Source organism: Temnothorax americanus, unplaced genomic scaffold, assembly GCF_048541705.1.
Source record: "Temnothorax americanus isolate GAGA-0224 unplaced genomic scaffold, ASM4854170v1 Scaffold3, whole genome shotgun sequence".
NCBI classification, from domain to species: Eukaryota; Metazoa; Arthropoda; class Insecta; order Hymenoptera; family Formicidae; genus Temnothorax; species Temnothorax americanus.
Genome location: NW_027509442.1, coordinates 4,436,939 through 4,464,125, shown reverse-complemented (window position 1 = coordinate 4,464,125; position 27,187 = coordinate 4,436,939). Strand labels below are relative to the sequence as shown.

General features: G+C 32.2%; 3 protein-coding genes across 11 annotated transcripts in view; 1 reads left to right on the top strand and 2 right to left on the bottom strand.

The window, feature by feature from the left end:
• Positions 1–27,187, top strand: part of Rhogef3 (Rho guanine nucleotide exchange factor 3) — a 144,141-nt gene that overhangs the window by 19,311 nt on the left and 97,643 nt on the right. The gene's annotated exons all lie outside the window — the stretch shown is intronic.
• On the bottom strand, positions 1,568–9,316 carry LOC143900294 (lysosomal acid glucosylceramidase-like). Of its 5 annotated transcripts, none has more exons than XM_077411468.1 (10): positions 9,250–9,316; positions 7,708–8,538; positions 5,864–6,079; positions 5,566–5,803; positions 5,280–5,433; positions 4,912–5,072; positions 3,377–3,768; positions 2,803–3,031; positions 2,534–2,647; positions 1,568–2,389 (listed from the first exon to the last, which is right to left on the bottom strand). In XM_077411468.1, the coding sequence occupies exons 2-10, from the start codon at positions 7,748–7,750 to the stop codon at positions 2,290–2,292; spliced, it is 1,647 nt and encodes a 548-aa protein (XP_077267594.1). In that variant the 5' UTR covers positions 7,751–8,538; positions 9,250–9,316; the 3' UTR covers positions 1,568–2,289. The 5 variants fall into 5 exon arrangements, with proteins under 5 accessions (XP_077267594.1, XP_077267599.1, XP_077267596.1 ...); XM_077411473.1 differs by having other exon boundaries at positions 7,708–7,793; positions 9,250–9,311; XM_077411470.1 differs by having other exon boundaries at positions 7,708–7,798; positions 9,250–9,305.
• On the bottom strand, positions 11,645–20,216 carry LOC143900293 (lysosomal acid glucosylceramidase-like). 5 transcript variants are annotated; one of them, XM_077411463.1, is made up of 11 exons: positions 20,103–20,216; positions 16,327–16,693; positions 15,988–16,085; positions 15,391–15,606; positions 15,093–15,330; positions 14,807–14,960; positions 14,464–14,624; positions 13,427–13,824; positions 12,784–13,018; positions 12,520–12,633; positions 11,645–12,384 (listed from the first exon to the last, which is right to left on the bottom strand). In XM_077411463.1, exons 3-11 carry the CDS (start codon positions 16,082–16,084, stop codon positions 12,285–12,287), a joined length of 1,713 nt encoding a protein of 570 aa, XP_077267589.1. In that variant the 5' UTR covers position 16,085; positions 16,327–16,693; positions 20,103–20,216; the 3' UTR covers positions 11,645–12,284. The 5 variants fall into 5 exon arrangements, with proteins under 5 accessions (XP_077267589.1, XP_077267592.1, XP_077267593.1 ...); XM_077411466.1 differs by having other exon boundaries at positions 15,093–15,243; XM_077411467.1 differs by having other exon boundaries at positions 15,093–15,240.

The following is a 27,187-nucleotide window of genomic DNA, read 5'->3' as shown; positions in this document are numbered from 1 at the left end:
CTTTTTCTTCTTTTTTTATATATTACATCGTCCCAATTTTCAAAATATTCTTCCTCTTTTTTAGATTCTTATCTAAACTTTTTCTCTTCTATAAATTGTCTTTATTTTCTCCAAAAAACCTGTTTCTGACCAACTATTTCACCGGATGTATATATTTGATTGATAGATTAGATTATGTTACGTTGTTTTTTTTTTGTTTTTTTTTTATCATATATTTATTTTACAACGACGAGTTCAAACAGTGCGTCAATGTTTATAATATATGTACATACACTTTATATAATCTTACTCATTGCGCTATATATATGTTATAAATATAAATTCTGTTACATAAATATATATATATATATATATATATATATATATATATATATTAGAGCATATATTTTTTTGACGGAATTATAATGATTTTATCTTCTCTCTGTTTGTCTATTTATTTATGCTTTTATTCATTTTATTTTTACTATTTAAAATAGCTTTTTTGGAACAACATGCATGAATATAACACATAGTGGTGTAAGAGATACGAAGCCTTTTATATAAAAAAGAGAAAGAGAGAAAAAAAGAAGAGAGAGCGAGAGAGAGAGAGAGAGAGAGAGAGAGAGAGAGAGAGAGAGAGAGAGGATATGTCATTCAAGAAAGTTATAAAAATTTTAGTGAACGTACTACTGTTATATTGATATGTACAACCTTTTGTGCAAGAAGCATTCGAAGGATACCTATGAAGAATTGGAGAGGGTAGGAGCAGATCGTATTCACACAACAGGACGCAAATGTATTGTAGTCGCTTTATTTCGTTGAGAGATCGAAGAGCTTGCTTAGTCTTATTTACCAATGAGATAGCACCAAATCTTCTTTCACAGTATTTCCAAAGCTCTTCAAAGCTAGAAAGTTGGCTGATCTTTCGATTACGTGCGAAGAGCAGCGATATTTGTTTGTCAGAAACAACTTCGTTTTTGCTTATCGTGAAAGATGGTGAAATCAATCGGTGCCGAGTTATTTCACGTACTAAACGTTAAAAGGTGATGCATGTAAGTGACATGTTAGGCAGTTTTGATCAGGTTTCGAGGAATTTCGAAAAAACAACGCTTTCCCGTTAAAATCTAACCCGAAATACGAGCGAGGTGGTGGTGGTGGAATATATGGGTCACAGAGAGGAAGTGCCTGCAGCGTATTACCTGCACATGAGCCCGCACGATAACCCAGGGCATAGGCAGGACCTTGGACCAGTAACCCATATAATGTGCGCACGCGGAAGCGACGCGAGTGTCCTTCATGTACACCGATAAGCAGCCTTTTTACTGGGGGAAATTTGGCGTTCCGTTCTCGCGCATGTCTCCCGTCCTAAATCCACGCACGTTCATTTTCTGAGATTCGCTGACGCACTCGATAGATATATCATATATTATGCCGTTCCGGCATTGTTATCAAATCGGTTTTGGGATTGTGGGAATCAATTCAATAGAGATGGAGAAAGTACTGTCGACAGGAATTCCACTGTGAAATGAAAATTATATACAAATGAAGAATTATATAAGGACAACAAATACAAATAAGGAAAGAGCTATTTAGAGAAAATGTTTGTTTTTTATTTCTAACTTCTAACATATAAAATTATAGTATAATAAGAAAACACATAACATTGTCATGAAGATAATTCATTAAAAAACTTAGAATAACATAGAAAAATAATTAGGACTTTTATCAAAAGTCCGTATTCTGAGGTTTAAACCATTTCGTTGTTATATATTATAAAGTTCAGTCTAGCGGATTAAACGCGGAAGATATTCTGAACATTCAGCGAGATTGAGAAAGCGTTTGAGCAAGCCCGTTTCTGTGGCGCTCATCAAATCCGGCGAATTCTTACCCGGGAGGTAAGAATTCTCAGTGAGAGTTTTAATGGAGAGTGACCCGAGTTATGCAGAAGTTTAGAGTAATTGCGAACCGACGAACTAACAACGCGTAACCGGATGCAAATAAGGCATAGTCCAGGGAGTTACAATTTGAGTGAAAATCCCATTTAAAAAGAGAGGACAATTTGTACCATTACATATTTATACTATCATCAGCAAGATTGTACCGCAAGAAAAGGCGAGAAAGCTCGGCAGTATTTTATGACTTAATGATTCTTCTTAAAATAGATTAAACTCGCTATATATACTTTAGCGAGATATATTATGGCAAGAATGAAGTTTAAAAAACGAAAATGATTTGAGTATTTGCATCTTACACGTGTCGTGTATACTTATCGACACATTATACGGCGGATTTTGAATTTCCGCTACATATCTACCAGTATTTCATGGTATTTATGGACTTTCCGAGGACATTTATCCTTGTTGTTCCTTTCTTCGGATCATCAATCAGAATTTCTTTTTCTTCTTCGTTTCTGAAGAAAACAAAAGTTCAGTAAATATATATATACGAGATTTTCACCGCAATTCACCGCATGAGGCGTCGTGAAGCATGATAATTCGCACATTTATATCTTATATTTATGTCTTATAAGAGTATTATGCAAGAATAAACTTACAGATTTAAGATCACCAATACGACGCCGCCGTCAGGCGTAGAAAACGCAATATTTTGAATTCCCTCGGTATTCTCCGATGTTGTGCCGATTCTCACGCTGTTAGGTGGGACATACCTATTTAAAAAAAAAATTAATTAATAGAAATATACCGATGAAACGCTGTAGATAGATATTAAACGTAATTATTTTACAAGTTATCAAAGTTTTGTATATCACTTCAGTGCGTTACAAGTATCAGTCACAAACTACAAAGATATGCTGGTACAGACTTTGAAAAATGTCCAAGAACATAGAACATCGGTTGCTTGTAGAATTCGTCAGCAGTGCTGTTGACTAGTATCGGAGAATTAACATAATTTTCTATATAGGTAGGTCCACCATTCGTATTTAAAACAATGTTCCAGTCGATCCAAGAGGATACCCAATGCGACATATTCTCGATGATATTTGTTGCGTACATCTCGCCTTGTTTCCACGAGCCCAGAATTACCTTTGTGTCTTTTTGTTTCACAAAAATTACTAGATTTAGATCTTTTATACAGTTTTGAAAATGTAAATCCGCAAACATATGTTAAATTAATTAGTTCTTTTTTGACTTGAAGTTATAGAACATGACTAAACGAGAAATTCTGATCAAGAACCATCATGAATAGTAAAGAAAGACATATTTTTTATATATTTTTATATATAATATATTTTAAATAAAAATATATAACGGCAAAAAATATAGAAAAATATAGAAATTTTTCAATTTACTGTTGTTTAAACTAACATCAACAAGGAATCTTTTGGAGCGATAAAAATTTAATGTAAAAATGAAAATATATACATATCTTCACCAACCTTGGAAAGCGCAAGCTTCTGTGTATATCAGTGACTTCTCTGGAAAAAGCTGTTTTATTTCATCCAAGACACTCGGGCCGATTAAAGTATCGTAATAAAAGTGGATCGCGATTCCAGAAATAATACTTCTTGTTTTCTTGTTTTGAAATACCGTTTTTGCCCAATCAGGAAGCGACAGCCTGTTATCATCCAATGAAAAGATCTTGATGTGCTCGAAACCCTTTTTCTTCAGAGTTGGCGCCAAGTGTTCGACAATCCAATCACGCTCTTCCTCGGCTGTCCACGCCATCGCATTGATACGAGATAGCGGAATATACTTGTAACTTTCTGGCTCATTCTGGCACGTTGTACCCCAAAATTCTAAGCCGTTACGACGATAAGCCTCAAAATATCTGGGAAAAGAATAATTATTTTTATAAATAATTATTTTACTTTAAATCTACCGAGGAGTTCGAAACAATAGGTTTTGATCATCTTGATGAATGTGATCATCTTGTGAATGAATAAGAAATTTTATTTAACCTTTTATTTAACCCCTCTATTTAACACTCTAAATGTTCAAAACTTACGTAAACTCTAAACATGGGTAAATTTTATGCAGCGCATTTTTATTTGCTCATAAACAGCCGAAGAAATGATAGAAATTCAATGCTCTTTTTTAAATCTGTGTAGAAAAGTATGTAGAAAGTATTGAGGAAGATTCTGTTAATAATTTTGTAATTAAATAAAATTGAAAAAAGTTATAATAAGAAAACAAAACACAAGTTTCTTCAAAATTCACTTTTTAAATCTGAATCAGTGAATAGTCACTGATTCAGATTTAGAGAGCACTTATTTAAAAAAATATATATAATTTTAACAATGAGGCCAACAAAATTTTAAAGAAAGTTAATTTAAAAAAAAATCGCTAGGAGCAGATCGCTGTTTGTTGAAAAACTATATTTCTTTACGAAAATCCTTTTGAACGAAAGATGAATAGGACTATAAGTTTATTTAGTGAATAACTCTAATTTACTATTTCAAAATGTTTTATTATAAGAAAATAAAACATTTTAGTTTATATTTTAAAATAAAAAGACAAAATTATATATGTATTATTTTATATTAATATTATATTAGACTATATATATATTATATGAGAATTATATTGTGTATCAGCAGAGAACAGTCGCGTTTTTGGACAAACCCTTAGCTTTTAACTAAGTTTCAAATTAAAAACAAATAGAAACAAAGATAATCCTATTAAATTATTAAATATAAGAAAACATTTTTTGAACAAAAAGTTTAAACATGGGTAAAATGTTTATAACTTAAACGAAATTTTCTTGTTTACCTTGTCAAGAACGCTTAGGTGACAAAGCAACTAATTGTAAGTCATACTTTTCAATAGAGGGACTAATAAACTAATTTTAAACCCAGTGTAGTGCTTTTAACTTCATGTTTTAAGAGCGTTAACGTTTGAAAAGTCTATATAGGTAAATTTTATCCATGTTTAGGGTTTCAGGGGTAATAAAAATATTGTAATGATATCTTACTTCACGAAATAATCTGCCCACACTTGTCGATATTCCGGACGTAATTTAGAATTATTCGTCCAAGATTTTTTAGTTTTCATCCAAAGACTGGCGCTCCAGGGTAGAGTTATTAATTTAATTTTTCCATTGTTTAATTCTTGAGCTCGCTTTATTGTCGGTATCTATTAACAAGATATTTAATAAAATATGGCATTTAATGTACATATATCAATTATATTGCAACTGCTACTTATATTATTCCAGTTTAGTTAACTCCAGAAACGCAAGTCTCTTCTCGCATATGTTTTTCAATATCCGCGCGAAAAAAGAGATTGCTTGTTTTATAAGATTAATAAACAATTAAGATATTAATCAATAAATGACTAAACTTTGTAAACATAATCCTCTGTCTGTAATTCGAAGTTGTGAAGCGAAGTGTCGTTCTCTACCATCGCGTAGGTGTAAGGTCTCGTTGAAAAATCCGAGCCACCCATTGGTGTTCTGATAAAATTGTAATTGATACCACGTGGGCCAAAGTAGCTTCTAGAATTTAGAAATTTAATGTAAAATTAACTTTCGACGGAAAGCATTGCAAATTTCTTAGATGTGTCAATCGTGTCAATCACTGAATTAGCAAAACTTTTTTGAAATTTAACGATTTAAGAATTATTGTACCTCATCAAGTATTCGGACGTCTCATACGTTAAATCGTGAATATTTATAGCTGCTGAATCGGTCACAGCTCCACCAAATCCAAAAATTTCTTGATACACATCCGTTCGATTTATAGTGATCTTTCCCAGCGGAGATGATTTTACAGTTTCTTCTTCAAGAAATATTTGAATATCCATATTCGAAAATATGGTAGTAAATATTGCTCTTAATGTTTGTCTGGCAAAATGCTGTTTTGCACCTACTCGTACAATTTTCTTTAGTGATTCTGATGTTTTAAGGAAACAACTTCACTACTTACAGTCAGTCTCCTCAACATTTTTATATATGCCGTTCGATACATTAAAAAATAGACCACTTTTGCTCGATGTTATCAGGACATATTCGGCAGAATTGCATGGCCTAATCGCGTCCGGAACTTCGTCGCAATATATCGCATTGCAGACGCAATAATATCCATCATTATCTCCATTTTCTTTTGATCGGCGTCTTTCGATACAGCTATTCGTTGGCGCAACTAAAAATTGTCCATCAAGAAGTATACTTGAGTAATTATTTCGCCATTACTGTCACATTAGGTACGCATTTCTACATTTCTTGATATAGTTTATTTTTTTAATGGGCGAACATTTACGAAAATTAAACTGACAGTTCTACGCTAATGTAAGTTTATTAATATATTCTAAAATCGTTAGATAAAACAGAAAATTTTAAAACGAAAAACTGTTTTTTTACATTTTTGTAAGTAGAACCTGAACACATTTTTGAAAGAAAAAGCTTTTTATAATAGAAGATTTGAGAAGATATAGGGAACTTTGAATAAAATATATACATATAAATTGTGCATAATTGCGATGATATGACATGAATTATTATCTATTAATAATAATTATTTATGTGAATTATTTACTGATAAAAACGTAATATTGCACTAAGAATAAATTATTCCAAAAATCGGAACATATAATAGAAAATATGCATTAAAATGTGAATATAAAAAAAAAATTGCAATAATATTATTTAAAGAAACTATCAACTCAATATATACATATATAGGCGAGCCTATATTAAATTAGAACAAAGAAGTATTTTTGTTTCTTTTGTATTCATATACAATATTGAGAAATACATAAAATATTTAACAACTTCCAAATTATATAAAATAAAGATTGACTAGACTTGAATAATCATTTTAACTTTCGAAAAATAAATCTTATTGATATAAAATGATCGAAAAATTACTTTGCAACACAAATACGTTATATTCAATTTAATTCTAATTCTGCAAGACGACTTTTCCATAATTTAATATTTCATAATTGTGCATTTTGAATTAATTATATTTTAGAATTTTATTGCGTATGTGTAAGTTTATTTTTTTAACAGACAATTACTATTATAATAAACAGGGAAGATTAAAAAATAAAGTTTGCATATATTATGAAAGAAATAATTTCTCATTATTATTATTAAAATACAAAATTTCTGATTATTATTAAAATAAATATGTTATTATAGCGTTCATATAGCTTTTGCTATATATAAAATTTATACCTTATTTTATTTTTTGTTAAACACAACAATAATTTCTATATAATTATATATAAATATATGTATAATTATTTTTATTTTTATAGCGTTATCCTGTTCTTTTGTTATGACTATATTGCTCGAATATAACATGTGTAATGAGCTAGGTTTTGACGTCTATTATTTAATTTATAAATCGTGAAAAATTAAAGGCAGAGAAATTAAAATGTATTTTTAACATATAACTTGACAGATATAGATAATGTATAATTTTCATAACAAAATCTTTTTTCTACAAATATATATATATTTTTTTTATTGAATTGAACCACATTTCTCATCAAGTGTTTTTTTCGAATTAATAAAATTTTATAATATAATATTTCTTGATTAAAAGAAGAATATTTTGAGAAAAGATAGAATTTTATATCCGTACATTAAATGTAACATATATGACTTTACTCAATAATTACTACTTTATTAAGCATTATGGGAAAAAAATGGTTCAAGACTTTACTCAATTTTTGTTAAGAAATAGCATTATGTAATTAATAATATATATATATATATATATATATATATATATATATATATACATAATAAATATCTACTTACTTATCACTGCTACAGAAATAACGAAGATGATCGTGCGCCACATTGTGAGTAACTAACGCAGATGTCAGTGACTCTCGCAAATTCCCCTATGCTTATGAAGAAAAAAGAATTATTAAGAACTTGTTTGCGTCTTATATGATTTGTACAGTAGCGGAAAGAAGTTTTAAGGCCCAGGCACATAGAAAAACTTAAGCAGGAAGCAAATCAGTCAATCACAATCAAGAACTTAAGACATGTCACAAGCGGTAGCGAATCAACACCGTTGATTTCCTTACGGCTTAAGTTTTTCTATGTGCCCGGGTCTTTAGAAACGTGCAAAAAACATATAAATTTAACTGCTCAAAAAATATAAGATTTGTCTGCGGATTCGAGGTTTAGTCTCTTTCAAAATAGCTTATCATGTTTCTACCGTTAGAAATATTTCTTGATATTGTTTTTCGGAATGTTCATAAGCGTCCTTGTCAAATTTTGTTTAATATTGTTTCAACATTATCAAATCTATACCTCTTAAAGACGTTAAAGAGCTTTTTGAATTTTGGGGATTACAAAAAGTGCTACCATCAATAAGCTATACTAACAATAAGCTAAGTCCGGCGAATACGAAGATAGTTGTGACCTTCGTTGGCTCGTAAGTAAATAAATTGAGACAAATGGAGACATTATCGAGCATTTGCTCAACGAGCTATAATGAAGCAGTCTAAAATTTTATTTCTTTGTTTATTTTATATATAGATTGCCTTCTCTTATCTTAAACTTTTGTATATTACTGTAACTCCATCCCATGCGAATGTGTTTCGAAATAAACCGGATTTTGTGACATTGAAGTTTATTCTGCAAATGATAAACTTGATTTTTTTAAATCTGTCTATTTTTAAGGTACAAACTATATATTTCTTTAAATACATATTTAAATATAACAGATAACATAATAGATAGATAAATTTAGGGCTGTAAATGACGACAGATATGTTTTTAATATCTAATTACATTAATAAGGGTGACATATATATTAAAGGAACTGTAACAAAGACTTCTAGTTACATTATTGCCGATAACGGTGTTTTTTTTTTTTATTAAACTATTATCCCTTAATAAAGTTTCACTGTATCACAGTTATTCTTTTCCATTTGCCAAGATAAATTGTGAAAATAAAATGTAATTCTTTTATGAAAACCTAATATACATGACAATTATATAGTAACTGCAATGTGTAAAGCATACTGTATGTTTACAAATCGTTTTCCATATAATTGTCTTAAAACTTTCACTATTATCACTATTATGATATTTCAATTTATTTTTACTGCTGTCGCAACTTGTCTAAAATTATATTCTTATTTTCTAAATTTTGTAAAATATTTTCTAAATAAAATATATAACAAAGTTGACAATTATATTGGGCAATAATAATCTTGAAGGAAAAGGAAAAATAAAATTTGCATAAAGAATTTCTGTTTTTTGTACAAGACGAAATATCGAAAGATTTCGTTACTTATCAAAGAATGTAATTAATTAATTAATTAAAGTGAGTAGAGAGCTCACTTGTTGAACGTGCCAGCGAGAGACGGTACTGTGACGGGTGAGGACGATTAGCAGTATCTATAAGGTATACTATACATTTCGTTATATAGAACGCTACGTAAGCGCCACGTATAACTATAATATGTTAAAATATTTAACGTTATGGTAAGTTGGTTATGACTTATGACAAAGTATTGCTCCATTTAATGCTAAAAATACTCGATTTTGCCGCGACTGTACATTGTCTTAAACGTGCGAAAATGATGATTCCGCGAATCTATTGCGTAAATTAATAATATAAAGAGATTGATAGCATACTTGAATATCTACGTCACTTGTTTAGCTGCCGAATTGAAGAAAAAGAAGCCGCGCAAAGATACGTGGTTTTTTTTTTTATTTTTTATTTTTTTACAAACACGCGTTTTTTTCTATCTTTGTTCTTTTTCACGCCCTACTAAACGAATTAATAATTATTTTATGAATGTATAAAACTAGCCAGCTGATCGATCACGTTGTAACGTGCGAACTGAATTTCATTAATTGACGCACGCTTATATTTGGCTCTCTCTCTCTCAACATTTAAATTGAATTTTTTTGTTAACGGGAAACAGAGCGTCCGCGCCTAGCGAGGCATGTCCTTTTTCTCCCATTCGTAAGGTAATCACTGGACCAGATATTCGTTAGTTTCGGACTATGCTCAGAAGAGTTACTGCAGCCTTAATCGTATCTCACTATATTCCATGTTATACTGCAACTCGTTCAAACCTTTCAGGTCCATTGTGATAAATACGTCGAAGTACTGTTTTATAAAAAAAAAAAAACTTTATGAATAAACAGTACACGCGTTACCACAAAATTGCCAGATAAGTAAATGCTAGATACATTTTTTTAAATCTAAATAGGCAGTCTTTCAATGGAAATGGTAAAAATTCAATACAGCAAATGAAGAGCGAATATAGCTAGATATTTTTATTCTTCTACAATCAGTTATTACACCAAAGTTGCCATGCATTTAAAAATAATATTATATTAAACGATTTAAAACATTCAAACTTGTTTTCTGGAAAACTTTGTTTTTTGAGTTATGTCATTATTACAGCAAATGACAGATATATAATTTTTTGGAAAAAAATAACGATGTCATTATTGACATAGATAAATTTGATTCAATTTTCTTTTTGGAAAAAAAACAAAGGAATAACCGACGAAAACGATCATTTTTAATGTATCGTATTTTATGAATATCTTACGAAAAACGTGTCAAGCGAAATATAAGAATCATGTACCATCTGAATGAAATGTATGAAAAATATGGCCAATCCTTCGCAAAGGATGTCGATAACGAAATATTGCGCAATTTAATCAATACAAATAAAAGAAATTTCGGCAAAAGAGCTAAGAAACTGAGCATATATCCGTATTCGACATTTACTGAAACTCAGATACAATTTGAAGTTCGATATTTGAATGCCGCGTGCGCTTATAACTGCGAGAAAAATAGAGTGGAACAAGTCTTTTTTGCCAATCCCTTTTTGAATCGATTGGTGACTATTGAGAAAAATATACGATATTCTGTGTGTATGTGTGTATGTATAATTGATATATTGTTCAGTATCACTGGATACTGTTCAGCGCAAGCGGCCTCGGAAAACGAATCTGGCCAGTCAATGCCAAAAATCAATTTGCCCCCAGAAGACGCTATCTTATACGTACTAAAATTGTAATCTGAATCTTTGAACTGGCAATATGGTTAATTCAGATGAGTATTGTCAACAAATTTAAAACAACAGTGCAACAGAAGTGCCCGGTTTTGATCAAACGGAAGGCATTACCGTCTATCACGACAATGCTATAGACTTTCACTTCACAGTGTTTTTAATTAAAAAAAATAAATTAAGATATCTTGCATCCTTTATATTTCTTTATAGATATTGTTCTTGTTTTAATCGTTACAAACCATAGCTGAGTAAAAAGAACTTTATATACTTCCGACATAAAATCTACGTATTTTCATTTTTTAACGATAAACTATTTTTATTTTTTTATGATAGTGGCGTGTATAGGATAAAATGTTATAGAAAACAAAGACGAATTGCAAATGATTAAATACAACATATGAAAGAACAAACAGATTTTCTGACAAAAAATTAAGTAAAGATAAGTAAAAAGAACTTAAACTTTTATATCCAAATATATAAGGACACATTATATTTAAACAAATTAATAGAAAAAAATATTTTACCGAAGAATCATTAAAAATACTCTACATGCTGCAGCATATTTTTCAAGAATTATTTAGGAAATATTTCTTCAGAAAGTTTTTTGCTTATCAATTGTATATATATATATATATATATATATATATATATATATATATAATAGAGACAAGATATTAAATAAGTAACAAAGCAGTGTGTATATGGATAAGATTTGTAATTCATTTTTGAAAATTCTAATTAATTAGAACATTAGAAAACATAATTGTATTTGAAATTACAGAAATGCAGTTACAATATTTTTATTGGTGCGATGTTATAATACATTGTGTTTCGTTTTAATTTCTCCAGGCAAATATCTTAGAAAATATGGAAGATACGGTAAAACGTTTCAGACAAAAGTTGTAAGATATCAAAGGGGACAGATGATGAAAATATGGACTTGGATCTTGAGTGGTCTTTTCAAGGCCAGATCAAAGTGATAAATGTTTTTTTAAATAAAACCCGTCAATTTTTATTGCACATTTTTGTACCCCTTGTCGAGACGTTTTCAAAATACTTAGAATAAAGCTCTCTTTTATTAAGAATTTCCTGAGATATTTTAAATTTCGTCATGATACTTTTAATATAAAATATGATGGAATAACTAAATTATTTCATGACTTAATGATTCTTCTTAAAATAGATTAAACTCGCCATATATACTTTAGCGAGATATACATATTGTGACAATGAAGTTTAAAAAACTAAAATGATTGAAGTGTAACATCTTACACGTGCCGCGGCGTGTATACTTATCGACACATTATACGGCGGATTTTGTATTTCCGCTACGCATATCTACCAGTATTTCATGGTATTTATGGACTTTCCGAGGACATTTATTCTTGTTGTTCCTTTCTTCGGATCATCGATCAGAATTTCTTTCTCTTCTTCGTTTCTGAAGAACACAAAAGTTCAGTAAATATACGAGATTTTCATCGCAATTTATCGCATGAGGCATCGTAAAGCATGATAGTTCGCACATTTATATCTTATTTATGTTTCTCAGAGTATTATGCAAGAATATACTCACAGATTTAAGATCACTAATACGACGCCGCCGTCAGGCGTAGAAAACGCAATATTTTGAATTCCCTCGGTATTCTCCGATGTTGTACCGATTCTCACGCTGTTAGGTGGGACATACCTATTTAAAAAAGAAATTAATTAATAGAAATATACCGATAAAACGCTGTAGATAGATATTAAACGTAATTATTTTACAAGTTATCAAAGTTTTGTATCACTTCAGTGCGTTACAAGTACCAGTCAAACTACAAAGATATGGTGTACAGACTTTGAAAAATGTCCGAGAACATAGAACATCGGTTGCTTGTAGAATTCGTCGGCAGTGCCGTTGACTAGTATCGGTGAATCAACGTTATTTCCGGCATAGTTAGGTCCACCATACGTATTTAAAGCAATATTCCAGTCGATCCAAGTGGATACCCAATGCGACATACTCTCAATGATATTTATTGCGTACAACTCACCTCGTTTCCACGAGCCCAGCATTACCTTTCTGTGTTTTTCTGTAAATGATCATTATTTATTAAAGGTATGTGTATGATAGACCACATGACTCAGTTCGTGTTTGTTTCACAAAAATCACTAGATTTAGATCTGTTACAGTTGAATATGTAAATCCGCAAACATGTTAAATTAATTCTTTTTTGTTTTTATGTTAATTATAGAACAATGACTAAACGAGAATTTCATATAAAGAACTATTATGAATAGTAAAGAAAGACACACGAATTTTTTTATAATACATTTTGAATAAAAATTTAGGAAAAATATTTAACGGGAAAATATATAGAAGATAAAGAAGTTTTTCAATTTACTAAATTTTATTGTCGTTTAAAATTAACATCAGTAGAGAATCTTTCGAAGCGAAAAAAATTTAATATAAAAATGAAAATATACATATTTTCACCAACCTTCAAAAGCTGCAGCGCAAGCTTCTGTGTATATCAGTGACTTCTCTGGAAAAAGCTGTTTTATTTCATCCAAGACACTTGGGCCGATTAAATCATCGAGATAAAAGTGGATCGCGGTTCCAGAAATAATATCTCTTGCTTTCTGGTCTTGAAATACTGTTTTTGGCCAATCAGGAAGCGACAGCCTGCTATCATCCAATAAAAAGATTTTGATGTGCTCGAAACCGTTCTTCTTCAGAGTTGGCGCCAAGTGTTCTATAATCCAATCACGCTCTTCCTCTGCTGTCAACGCCATCCCATTAGTATGAGCAAACGGAATATACTTGTGACTTTCTGGCTCATTCTGGCACGTTGTACCCCAGAATTCTAAACCGTGACGACGATAAGCCTCAAAATATCTGAAAAAAGAATAATTATTTTTATAAATAATTATTTTACTTTAAATCTACCGAGAAGTTCGAAACAATAGGTTTTGATCATCTTGTGAATGAATAAGAAATGTTACTTAACCCTAGCACCCTAAATGTTCAAAACTTACGTAAATTTTAAACATGGGTAAATTTTATGCACTGCATTTTTATTTGCTTATAAACAGCCGAAAAAATAATCAAATAATAGTTAACAAAACACATGTTTCTTCAAAATTCACTTTTTTCTAAAAAAAAAAAATTATTATAATTTTTTAGCAACAAGGGATAAAACAATGAGGTCAACGAAATTTTAAAGAAAAAAATTAATTTTTTGAAAAAATCTCAAACTTTATCAAGGATTTTTAGCATTATCGTAGCATATTGTCATATTTCATTATCATTTTTCCGAACTTTTAATCTGATTTGAGTTGACCAGAATCGGATCGAGTCAACAAATCGAAAACGCTATATGTACAATAAACTAATTTTAGACCTAGTGTAGTGCTGCTAAAACTTCTCATATGTTGTAAGAGCGATAACGTCTGAAAAGTTGGTCTAGGTAAATTTCATCCAAGTTTAGGGTTTCAGGTTTTTAGGGGTAATAAAAATATTGTAATAATATCTTACTTCACGAAATAATCTGCCCACACTTGTCGATATTCCGGACGTAATTTACAATTATTCGTCCAAGAGTTTTTAGTTTTCATCCAAAGACTGGCGCTCCAGGGTAGAGTTATTAATTTAATTTTTCCATTGTTTAATTCTTGAGCTCGCTTTATTGTCGGTATCTATTAACAAGATATTTAATAAAATATGGCATTTAATGTACATATATCAATTATATTGCAACTGCTACTTATATTATTCCAGTTTAGTTAACTCCAGAAACGCAATCAATATCCGGAAATAGAGATTGCTTGTTTTATAAGATTAATAAACAATTAAGATATTAATTGATAAATGACTAAACTTTGTAAACATAATCCTCTGTCTGTAATTCGAAGTAGTGAAGCGAAGTGTCGTTCTCTACCATCGCGTAGGTGTAAGGTCTCGTTGAAAAATCCGAGCCACCCATTGGTGTTCTGATAAAATTGTAATTGATACCACGTGGGCCAAAGTAGCTTCTAGAATTTAGAAATTGAATGTAAAATTAACTTTCGACGGAAAGCAATGCAAATTTCTTAGATGTGTCAATCGTGTCAATCACTGAATTAGCAAAACTTTTTTGAAATTTAACGATTTATGAATTATTGTACCTCATCAAGTATTCGGATGTCTCATACGTTAAATCGTGAATATTTATAGCTGCTGAATCGGTAACAGCTCCACCAAATCCAAGAATTGTTTGATATACATCCGTTCGATTTATAGTGATCTTTCCCAGCGGAGATGATTTTACAGTTTCTTCTTCAAGAAATATCCGAATATCCATATTCGAAAATATAGTAGTAAATTTTGCTCTTAATGTTTGTTTAGCCAAATGCTGTTTTGCACCTACTTGCACATACTTTTTTTAAGTAGTAGGTTTTTTGAATATACAACTTCAGTACTTACGGTCAGTTTCCTCAACATTTTCATATACGCCGTTCGATACATTAAAAAATTGACCACTTTTGCTCGATGTTATCAGGACATATTCGGCGGGATTGGATGGCTTAATCGCGTTTGGAGCTTCGTCGCAATATACCGCATTGCAGACGCAATAATATCCATCATCCTCTCCATTTTCTTTTGATCGGCGTTTTTCGATACAGCTATTCGTTGACGCAACTAAAAATTATCCATCAAAAAGTATACTTGATAAATTACTTCGCCATTACTGTTGCATTAGGCTGATTATAGGCACGTATATTTCGGTATTTTTCTGCGAGAAAAAATAAAATTCAACATCCGTATATTAATGTATTATTCCGTGTATCATACTTCTTTGTGTGTGTGTGTTCACGCATACTAGGCGCGCGACTCACTGACGTGCGTAAAATAAGACGGTTCTGATTGAATTGACTTTACTCAATAACTATACTGCTTTATTAGGAAAAAAAATGGTTCAGGACTTTTTGACTCAATTTTTGATAAGAAATAGCGTTATATAATTAATGGGCGCTCTTTAAGTAACCTTTTACACACATATGTATATAAATGTTTACTTACTTGTCACTGCAACAGAAATTACGAAGATGATCGTGCGCCACATTGTGAGTAACTGACGCAGAGATGTCAGTTGTGATTCTATCGCAAATTTCCCCATGCTGAGTAAGAAAAAAGTATCATTAAGAACTTGTCCGCGTCTTGTACGATTTGTACAGTATAGCGGAAAGAAGTTTCAGAAACATGTAAAAAATATACGAGTTTATGGTTGCACAAAAAAATATAAGATTTATCATCAGTGAGAAAAATGTCCAGCAACTTTAATCGGAGAAAAGCGTTTAACTATACTCTATCCAATCTATTTCAAACGGATTTGGAGCTGTTCGATGAAGTAATGCATGCCTTTATCCAATGAAATGTAATTTCCGATAATATGTGAATGGAAAATGAGTCGCCGTTTATTTGGTCGTTCAAATTTCGTCGGATTAATATCGGACTTTAATTTCATCGGAAAACAACGAACTATTTTATCCGACAAAGTTTAACATCCCATGAAATTGAGTGACATTCGATGAAAAGTTATCCGATGATGTCATCAGTGAGCTGAATATTTTATCCGATATCATTTAGAGCGCACGCGTAGTACACGGCTCGATCTTCGTTTTCGCCGTTTCCTTGTATGCGCTTACCGTTTGCCTCGCGCTCGCGTGCTTTTCGACCAGAATCGTTACAGCTGCATATATGTGCGTGTTGAGCCGGTTGTGTGAAACTGCAAATGTGCGTGCAGTTTTATCTTATCCCGAATATGCATACGAGTAGCACATATATGATATATGTTTCTCGTATGCATAGGCTAATGGCAGAGAACGAGACGTCTGTCGTAGTCATGGACGTAAAGTAAGCTATAACAACTTATACGTTTTTCTCTGCCTTGCTTTACATCCACGACTACAACAGACGTTTCGTTCTTTGTCATCAGCCATATTCGGGATAAAATATAATTCTAATAAACTAAAACGTTGTAGAAAATATAATTGTATTTGAAATTACATAGAAATGCAGTTACAATATTCTTATTGGTGTTATACCTATATATATTTTTTTAATAGGAAGTTTTACATCACGTAACAAGCACTAATTGATAACATTATCTAACGTATACTGATTTATTATGTTGTCTTATTTATAGAATTATTAACATTGTTAATATCGCGCGCAGATCAGTTATTATAATGATAAAATGGATTAAACCCACGCGCATATGATGTATTTATTAAATTGCACGGAATTGTAACGAAACTAGTAAAAAATATCGCATATTATTTTATTCACAGGCAAACACAGCTCAAAAAAGAGATAAAGCAAAATGTAAAATTTTTTAAATTCTTTAATAATTGGATAAATGTTTCATTGAATCTTCTGCAGTATTTGTAATATGCTGATTACCTCTTTTTGTATATATACAATAAAAATATTGATCACTTTCACGTTCACATTTATTCACATACTGTTTCAATATTTTTTTACATCTATTTAAATAAACCAAATTAATATGTCAACTGAATTTTTGATTGGCTTGCAACGGTTACATATAGTTACTATTTATATCAGAAAATTGCAAGAATTTATACCATGCATTATAATATTAATTGTATGCTAATATTGACAGCATAATACTTGATAAGATCGGCTTATTATTTAGATATGTGAATTAAAAAGTATAATAATATGTGATCATAATATTCCTGCGATAAGTTTGCGGACATTTGCGAATATCTGCGAATTCATATCACGTGTCATGAATTCTGCGTTACATGTGCAGACAAATTTGTAAGGTCTGTGAAAGTTAATAAAGATACACACACACACACACACACACATTATTTTTTAAAAGAGTTGTTGTGAGCTTTCGGTGCGCATATTCCCGAAATCATTTTATGTGTACTTCAGCAAGTTGCTTGATTGAACATTATGCTTTCACGCAGTTAAGCACGCTCGAGTGTAAGCTGATTTTCGAAATATGAGTCTATGAGTTTCATTGATTTATGCTTTAGTACGAGTATTGTTTCAATTATTTACATGATTGCATACTCGATACTTTCTTTCGCTTACGAATTTTAATGTATTTGTTTATCGAGAACGTCGAAAAGAAGTAAGTTATATAATATTTTAGTATAATAATATTTATATAAGCGTGATGTGTGCGTAGGAAAGAAAAAAGCTAAACCAATTTTATATAAAATAATTACAAAATGTTGGTCACATATCATGAAACTATATACATGTGTGGGTTTCACGAGTATCTTTTTCCTGCAAAAGTCCCATGTGCAGCTTTAGAACGAGAGTTAAAACTTAAACGTCGGACAATTATTTAGCGAGAAACAGCTTTTGAAAAATTGTTTTTTAAGGATGAAATAACAAACATGTGCACACACACATATATACACTCAATACATATACAACTTGGAAAAAATGAATTTTTTAGGCGAAAGAGAACTGCACAAAGTTGAGCGTGCATAAAAAATATTTCAAACTTCAACATAACAACTCTGGGAAAAATAAAGACGGAAATAACCTGCTTTGGGGCCCACGATTTTAGATAATTAAATTATTTGGATATCGTAACCCTGATTAACATTTTGGTTAGTCCCTTTAAGTGAAAATTATTTTTGCGTAACTGAATATCGACAGAACTAATTGGGAGAATTGACTATAGCTATTAGTATAACTTAAAAATCTTTGAAATAGATATATAGAATAGCTAATTACGATTTTTAGTTGCGCGTAATTTCCCAGAACTAACGTTTAACCGAGCGACTGAGCAATTTTTCATAGAAATTTTTACATCTGCTACTTCGGGTTAGCTGTTGCTATATATTAACTGCTGACTGACAAATTTGATTTCTTTTGTAAGAATCTATTTAGAGAAAATATATTAATTTGACTAATTTTTTTGCTTCCTTTCTTTTCGATTGTTTTCCCATTTCTTGATAATAACACTTCTTGTTATTAACGTTACTGCCACACAAATAATTCTGTTATTCAATTTTTTGATAAAGAGGTGAATCCACAGATTTTAAAAATCTAGAATGGATGCGAAGCAGAATAGAAATTGTCGAAACAAGAAGATTTACAAAGCATTAATAAAGAAATTGACATAAGTTAGGAAACATTCAAATTCTTGATAATTTTGCTATCTTTCTTTCTAATCTCTGATGTTCAACTTATCTATTCTCTTTCTCAAACATATTAATCGACACTTCGCTATTTTTTCCCCTTTTTCGATTTTTATTTAGAAGTGTTTTTCAACCCACACGGAACTGTTCTTCAACCTTAGTGAAGAACCTTTTCCTCAGAATATTCCTTCCTTCTTTTTCCCTTTGTATAATTGATGAGATTTTCTCCGGAATCTTTTCTAAACCAGTTTCCTTCATTCACCCCTTTTTTCTTAGCTCTTTTATTACGAGTTCAGTTTTGCAAACATCGATAACCTCCGAGTCATATTGTCCCAAATGGATCCTTCTTATAGTATTCCCGCATATATATATATACTCCAATAGCCTCTCTTATCCTACCTGAGCTCTCATAACCGCATTTTATCACTTTTTATTTCTCTTTCTTAAGATCACATAAAACTGCGTTCTTATGCATATACACATTTTTTTAATATTTACAAATTTTAATAATATAATTTAAATGTTGTTGTAGATTCTGTGAGGTGTAAATCAAATTTAAAATTAACATTAAAGCTTTCTTTAAAAATTTTTGACCAATAGTATCCGTAACACTTGCAAGTTTACATGTACGTACATACAAAATTATCAAATTTAAAATAAGACAAATAAGAGCAAAACGCTAATGTTAAAGCGGAAAATAAAATGCAAAAAAATATAATAACTTTAATACAAGCATAAATACAAATTACAAACGTTTTGGTCTTAGACCTTTTTCAGTGTAACAATTAGAAAAACAAGCCGTCAACAACGCATATATAAAAGTGTGACAATGTAGTCATGTTCTATAAACCAGTGGTCTGCTGTGAAGTTGGTTAAAAAGATTAACTAATGGCATATCACGAAATTGACTTCTGCCTTTTAAATAAAAGAAAAAAGATGAAAGGAATTAACTAACAAATTAGTAACTCGCAGGTGTTATATGATAATGTGTAATCCACTTACCGAACAATCAACTTCGCAACAGTCACCAGTGTCTGAATTCGATACGAGACAATGCTTTCTGTCTAATTGTAAGATTGGCGCACCGACTGAAGGCTTAGCCTCTATTACAAGGTAAACTAGATACAAACTGATATCATGAAGCAACACGCGTATAATGGAAAAAAAAGTTAGTCAGTAAATAAAAACAAACAGAATTTGTATGTTAATCCCGTCATATTCGACGTCAAATGTACGAAAGATAAGGAGGAATCGCAATTCATCGTTGAGCGTATTATTGCCAGAAAAACATTGATAGCGTAAAAAACAAACAATATACTACAGCAACAATGCAGGCAGAATACAATGTGTAAAATTTTCTTGCGTTTTATACGAAATATTTTAATATAGTATTTCTATTGAAGCAGTATTCAAGAAACAATTTAATGCAGTACATTACATACTTTAGTAAACATTTTACAATTTTGTCGGAGCTATTAAAATAATTAATTACATCAATCAAATTGTTTTATCAATTCTATTACAGTTGAATAGAATCTGAATATGTCAGTTATGTGGAGGTCTTTTAACAATCGGTGAATAATCATTATACAAAGATCTAAATGTGTTCTCTTGTAGGTTAACGCTATTATTTTATCTTTTATATAGTATAAGATTGCTTAATATTTTAATTGTTATGCTATTTAATTGGCGATTAAAGAATATACATTGGAATATTTTTTCTATTAATATAGAAAACAGTTGCATTTCTTATTTCTCATGGCATGTTCCGCGATGCTGGATATTTTCCATAATCGACTTATTCATCCCGTAAATTAATCCATCGCGGCATCGTAATCTTATTCGGAAAGTTGAGCCTCCGATAATGAAGGATGCAGCAGTATTCGTATCGAAATCCTCCTGTTATGGATCAGAGCTTCTCCTTCTTGCAGCCATAATCGGAATCCTTTTGTCCCCTTTTCCTTTTTCAACCACCTCCGTAAGACCAGTGAAGTATTAATGGCCGTAAAACACTATCGATTATCGCTGCAACCATTCGCCGCAACCAATTTTTTCTACCTTCTTAACCCTCAATTAGCACACCTCGGTTGGGCCACCTCAAATGCCACACTAGTGCGAGTTGAGATTTTGACAACTTTTAACTGTTGTATCTCAGTCATTTTTAATAAAAATTTAGTGCACTTTTTTTTAGGAAAAAGAAATAATTTTTATATGAAAAATTGAAATATATAAGTGCTGAACGAAAAAAAAGTGGTGCGAATTAGCACATGTGTGCTAATTGAGGGTTAAGACCAATAAAATTGATAAATTACCTATCTACTTAATTTTCATTAATTGCAACGTTGATATTTTACGTTATCGCCTTACTTTACGTTATCACTATATTTTACGCTGCTCACATATTTACGCTTTAGCTCACGTTTAAATCGAAGCAATTTAATTTTCAATAACATATATGGCACATATGTATATGGCACTGATACTTTGAGCACAAACATTTTTTTTAACAATGCAGGCTGCGTAAGAGATTAAATGATAAATTGCGATATGAATTTATAAACGCGAGAATTTGTAAATGCGTGCATCAAGGAGAATAATTAGTTCGATATTTTTAAGCGCTCCGTATAATAGCCGGGTATCCGTGGGAAAGCTCGCGTATAATTTGATGCATTATTGATACGGGAGGATGGATCAATGGTATGAATGAGATCGATCACGACTAGAAAGAGCATTCGTTTCGTGTGCAGATAAAACGTATGGGCCACGAGCGGAAACAATTGCGTTAGTACGTGATCTTTGCTTTTTTTCACAGTATATCTTATCGAATCTAAAAGATAATATTGTTCGAAAAAAAAACCTTTGCTAAAATGATTTACCATTTTATAAAGTCGATTGAAATGCGGCAATGCATAGGGCCTTAATTTTCATAAATATTGTCGACGGGTGTCAATGTAACCCAAGATATATATTAAACTATCGAATATCGAAGGCCGCGGTATTCATATATATATAGTCTGATCTTATTTCTAGACTGTATTTAAGTAATATCTTAAGAAGCTAATACGGCTGTGATTGGTTTATGACATCTTAAGATTGTACTTAAGATTTAAGACGGTCTTAAATATAAGATCCGACTATAAATACCAGCCTATATGTAAAGTCTCGCGAATGTAGACATAGTAGACATAGTTTGTTGATAATAACGTTGTTTATCAAAGATTGCAACGATAGCTAGAAATAACAACATATTAATGTAATTAATATTATTTTGATAGAATAAAAGTTCGCAGCGGCATATTTCTCTGTCTGCGCGAGGACCCTCGTTTTCATATCGTTTATTAAATTACCGACGCGAAAACCTTCCACCGCGCCTTGAACAGCCGTCGTTAAAAGAGCGAGCGGAATGGACGGGCACAAAAAAGAAGGAGAAAAAGAAGAAGGACGCGCGCAGGCAGGAGCGTTCGCGCGGAAAATTTAATGCGAATTCAAAGTGAAGACGGTGGATCGCTTCTCGATGTCGCTCTTATCCATCTTCGGCGTGGCGCAAGTCGAGGCGAAAAGCGATCGATCAAAAATTGATGAAACCACGCTTCCCCGGGGCGAGAAACAGTAAATTCGACGTCCGTAAAGGACGTGAGTCTGCGAGACACCTCGATAATGGCGCCGGCAAGGACCGTCGAACGCGAATCGAAGGGGATAGGCTAACAATTTTCGCGTGAGCTATACGCGAGAGAGCTTGCGAATGCATCTTTTATCTTGCCGCGTCGAGGCGAACGATCGTGTTGCAGTTGCACTCCGCAATAACAATGCACATTACATAATTAAGGATCCAAAATATTTCGTGATCCGAAACTTGCTTCTATCTTCGAAAGTTAAGTTAGTCTTCATTTTCATTCACGTCCGGAACTTCGGTTTTCTCGTTTCCGACGCGACGTCGAGCGGGGAAGAGCCTGTCGAAAAGTCGTGCAAAGTTTTCGTGAAAATTAACCGCGGTTCGTATTAAAGCACATCGAGCCTTAATTGGAAACCTTGAAATCAAAACTGATAAAATTCCCCTTTGATGTCGATGATATATGACCTAGCTCTCTTTTCCGGAGTAAATTAGATTGATTTAACTTCACTTGAATTTGGCGAAGAGTCTCTTAAGCAAATATATTTTTTTCAGGCTTATCATTTTTGAGACAATCTCTTGAAGTCTTCTTGATGCAAATACGAAGTTAGATCATAGAAAGTAAATTAGGAAGTTTAGGAACGAAACCAAGTTAGCAAAATGTGTTTTGAGATCGCATGTGTCATAAATTCGCGATAAAATGTAATACTATACTAGCGGGTTAATGTTAAATTAATCTTAAATACCATTTGGATGTATTTTCATGTGCAGCAACAATACAAGATGGAAGACGTATTTTTGTATACGATTCATCGCAGTAACGAGGTGGATTAGCACGGTGGATTTCGCGTGATGAGTGGCCGCGCGACGACAGTCGCGATAATGCCTGTGTTGGTCGACCTCCGTAAACTCGGGATACCTACTCTCGCGAAAATCCGCCGGTGATATGCGCGACATTATGATTACGGCATTAGTACATTCGCAGGAATTAAGGAAACTCCGGACTTTAAATTAGCAATAACACACGTTGTCCGTTCATTTATACGATAAAACTTTGTTACAATTACAGCAAATAATTATCATTTAAAAATTAATCTTATAATTATCTTATGATTATAACATATTAATCTGTTATAATCATATGATTATAACAGTTAGGACAATAATCTCTGAAAAAATAAGAAGTAAATTAAAGCATAGCAATATTAGAAAAATATAATTTTGGTGTTATTTTGCGGTAAAACGTAAAACATGAGAAGTATGCGTTTAATTTTACACATTAAGTAGATGCACGCATATAAACTTTTTTACAATCGCATATAATCCATTTGCCACATCTGCATAATTTAGTTATCCACGTTTGTTCAAAAAAAGCATTGCATTATCTATATACAGTTCACACAAATTTCGTGGAAGAACATCAGAATGCGGACAGAATTCGCAGAAAGATGTCAGTTTATTTTCCATCGGTTTTTGGCACATTCCGCTACATTTTGACATACTTTACCGTGCACCGTGTGCTATTTATTTTTTATTTTTCCTCTTACATTAGCAAACCATTCCTACTTCATTTGATCTACATTAGGAATCCTATACTAATTAAATTATACTTTAGCGCATAAGGAGAGAAATAGGAGACAGTAAGTAGAAGAGGAGAAGTAATAAGTTGCTCGGTGCTAAAGTTGCTCCGTTTTCTGTTCTTGGTGTAATCGTGGAAAAAGAGACGCACTTCCATGTGTACACATTTTTTTCGGCGATAGCCCGTGTATCTTACGTTGATGACCGTCTTGTAATCGTCCTCAATCGCATTGCCGCAGCGCGAGATTTTCACGAGATTTACAGCTTTCTGAATTTATCCCCATTCTCCGAGTGTCTCGCGGAGAACGTCTTTTTTATCATTTTACTCAGAAGAACCTTCCACATGTGATACTTGAAGCGCGCTCACTCGAATCCTCCCTTGTGTACGATCGGAGATATATGTCGGCCATCATTCACACCTTAAAAAGGCAGTTCAGAGGGTTATCGTCCACTACCTCTTTTGAATATTTATATAAATAAACGAGTTCCCCCTTCTATTCTTCCTTCTCCCTTCCCTCCAGAACAATTTTTGTTCGACGAAATATCATTATTAACCGCGTCTCCCCATATTATCACGTTATTATTGATATTTTACAATTTTATACATGTAAAAAAAAACTGTGAAATGTCGATGCCTTTTTTACTGTTCTCTATGTTTCTCTAAAAATAATAGCTAGTGTGCGAGATGTTTTATTTCTTTTTCATAATTTTTTTAGAAATATAATTTTTTAAACAACTTAAACTAAGAGTTTGAAATTTTTAGAGTTCCTTGATCGTTTTAACATTGTCAAAATTGATCCGAATTTATGCGCGTGTCACATAAGATTACCGAAAATGTATCACGCAAAGACCGATAACAGGTAAAAATTTGATGAGATTAATGTGTTACGTATAGTTGTGTGTTTGGTTGTAATTCGATGAAATTATCGTGCTGCCCTACATTCCGTATCGAAACGTCTCTATAGATGTGACCGTGATATATGTATATATCCATATATTGAGATCAAATTTCCCCGCGCGCGAGATATTTCCCGGTGGCGTTAATGAGATCCTTTGTCATTCTTATTGTCATCTCATGCTTCGTGAGGTGGACGTGTAATATATATGTATATATATATGTATATGTTCCCCCCGCATACCCCGCGTACTCCGCGTATCGTGGGGGCATCCGGTAGAGCCGCCCGGCATCTTATTTTTTATCTCAATTTCGAAGATCACTCATCGCCCGCAGACAAAACGCTAGCGTAAGCTAACTTCCCTTATTGTTCGACCGCAGATCGAGTGCCACTACTGACTCTAAGTAGACTCATCCGTTCATGATCAGCCGCGGTCGGCAGCAAGAAAATACGGCGCGTTTTGTGTTCGCGGCTTTATTCATCTCGTTTTTTTTTGTTTTTATTACCTTTGATTATGTCAATTTGATTTCTGTTCTATTTTTCCTTCTCTTCTCTTTTCGCTTTTTTTCTTTTTTTTCTAACCAGATTTCAATTTAATTTAAAATTATAACTTTGTTATAACACACGAATAGCAATGATGAGTAAAAAATATTTTTGAAATGTAATCCTGAGAATAATAGAGTTTTCTTTGTTTTTATACAATACAATAACAAATTAGAATTTTAATAATAGTAATGACAAAAATTGACTACAAAAAAATCTTGTGCTTTTAAACAGACTGTTTAAATAAACATATCGAACTTTAATGGAGTTTTAAAAATAGTTAATAATGGGCATATATGCAATACAGATGATTAAATAAACGTGTTAAACTTTGCTGCAATGTAAATAGATACGATTAATTGGAAGACGAATGGTATCATTAGAATACGTATAATAATATCGCTGCATTTTCTCTGCGCCACTTGCCTTCTACCACCGCGAGCCATAATTAAAACGAACATATGGTGCCGCCGATAGCGCATGGTGGTGTCTGACTTTTCCTACCATCGATACGTCGAGCAAGCATCAGATTCGATAATCGGCGAAGTTTTGATCCACCCTTGGAACTTTATTGCCTCCTCTCTTGCGGCCGACTATGTTTGTAATTAGAATCGTTCGAAACTACCCGAAACTGTCCAATGCAATGGCACGGCGGATGTTATCCAGACACATAGCGGCCACACAATAGATATTTAATCTCGCCCTTCCATCTCTCGGGCGACCGGATTGAAATGATCGATCGCTCGTGTCGCTTTTCAGCGAGCGAGTTCAATCTGCGGTAACCTTTTAGGCTCCGCGACTTTTCCGCTATGCGCATCTTAATTCGATAAAAACGTAACGTATACGATTACAGTGAAGTATCCCTGGAAATTTCCTCTACGGCGTGATGTATTGCTTCGTTTAACCAAATTGTCACTCTCTCTCTCTTTCTCGCTCTCTTTCTCGTAATATTGTTAGAACTTTCCGCGTGCTGAGAATAATACCAGTCAATATTGAATGCGTCACGCTAGTGCTTCGCTTCCACAATAAGCTGATCACTAAATTCGCAGCACATAATAAAGAAGTAGTTCTAAAGAAGTACATTTTACGATTAATAATTATAGCACGAACCACACATTACGTGAATTAAAGTTTGTTAAAATATATCGTAATCTTTAACAGATCAATTTATTACTTAAGCAACACGCCAGGTGATTAATCGCGTTACTTACGTATATATGGAGATCTGCGGGATAAATTATAATATTATTTATTTGCATAATGTAATTATATATTAAATTAATAACAGTTGAGTTAGTTAAATAGAGCACGATGTACGATCGTGTTATCGTGAACAATTATATATTATAGTAGTAATGTTGTTAAGCTAACATATACTTATGCAAAGAATCGAAGTTAACGTGATGTAGCAATTCCGAGGAAATTGATATACGCTTATACTATATTATTAGATATATGAA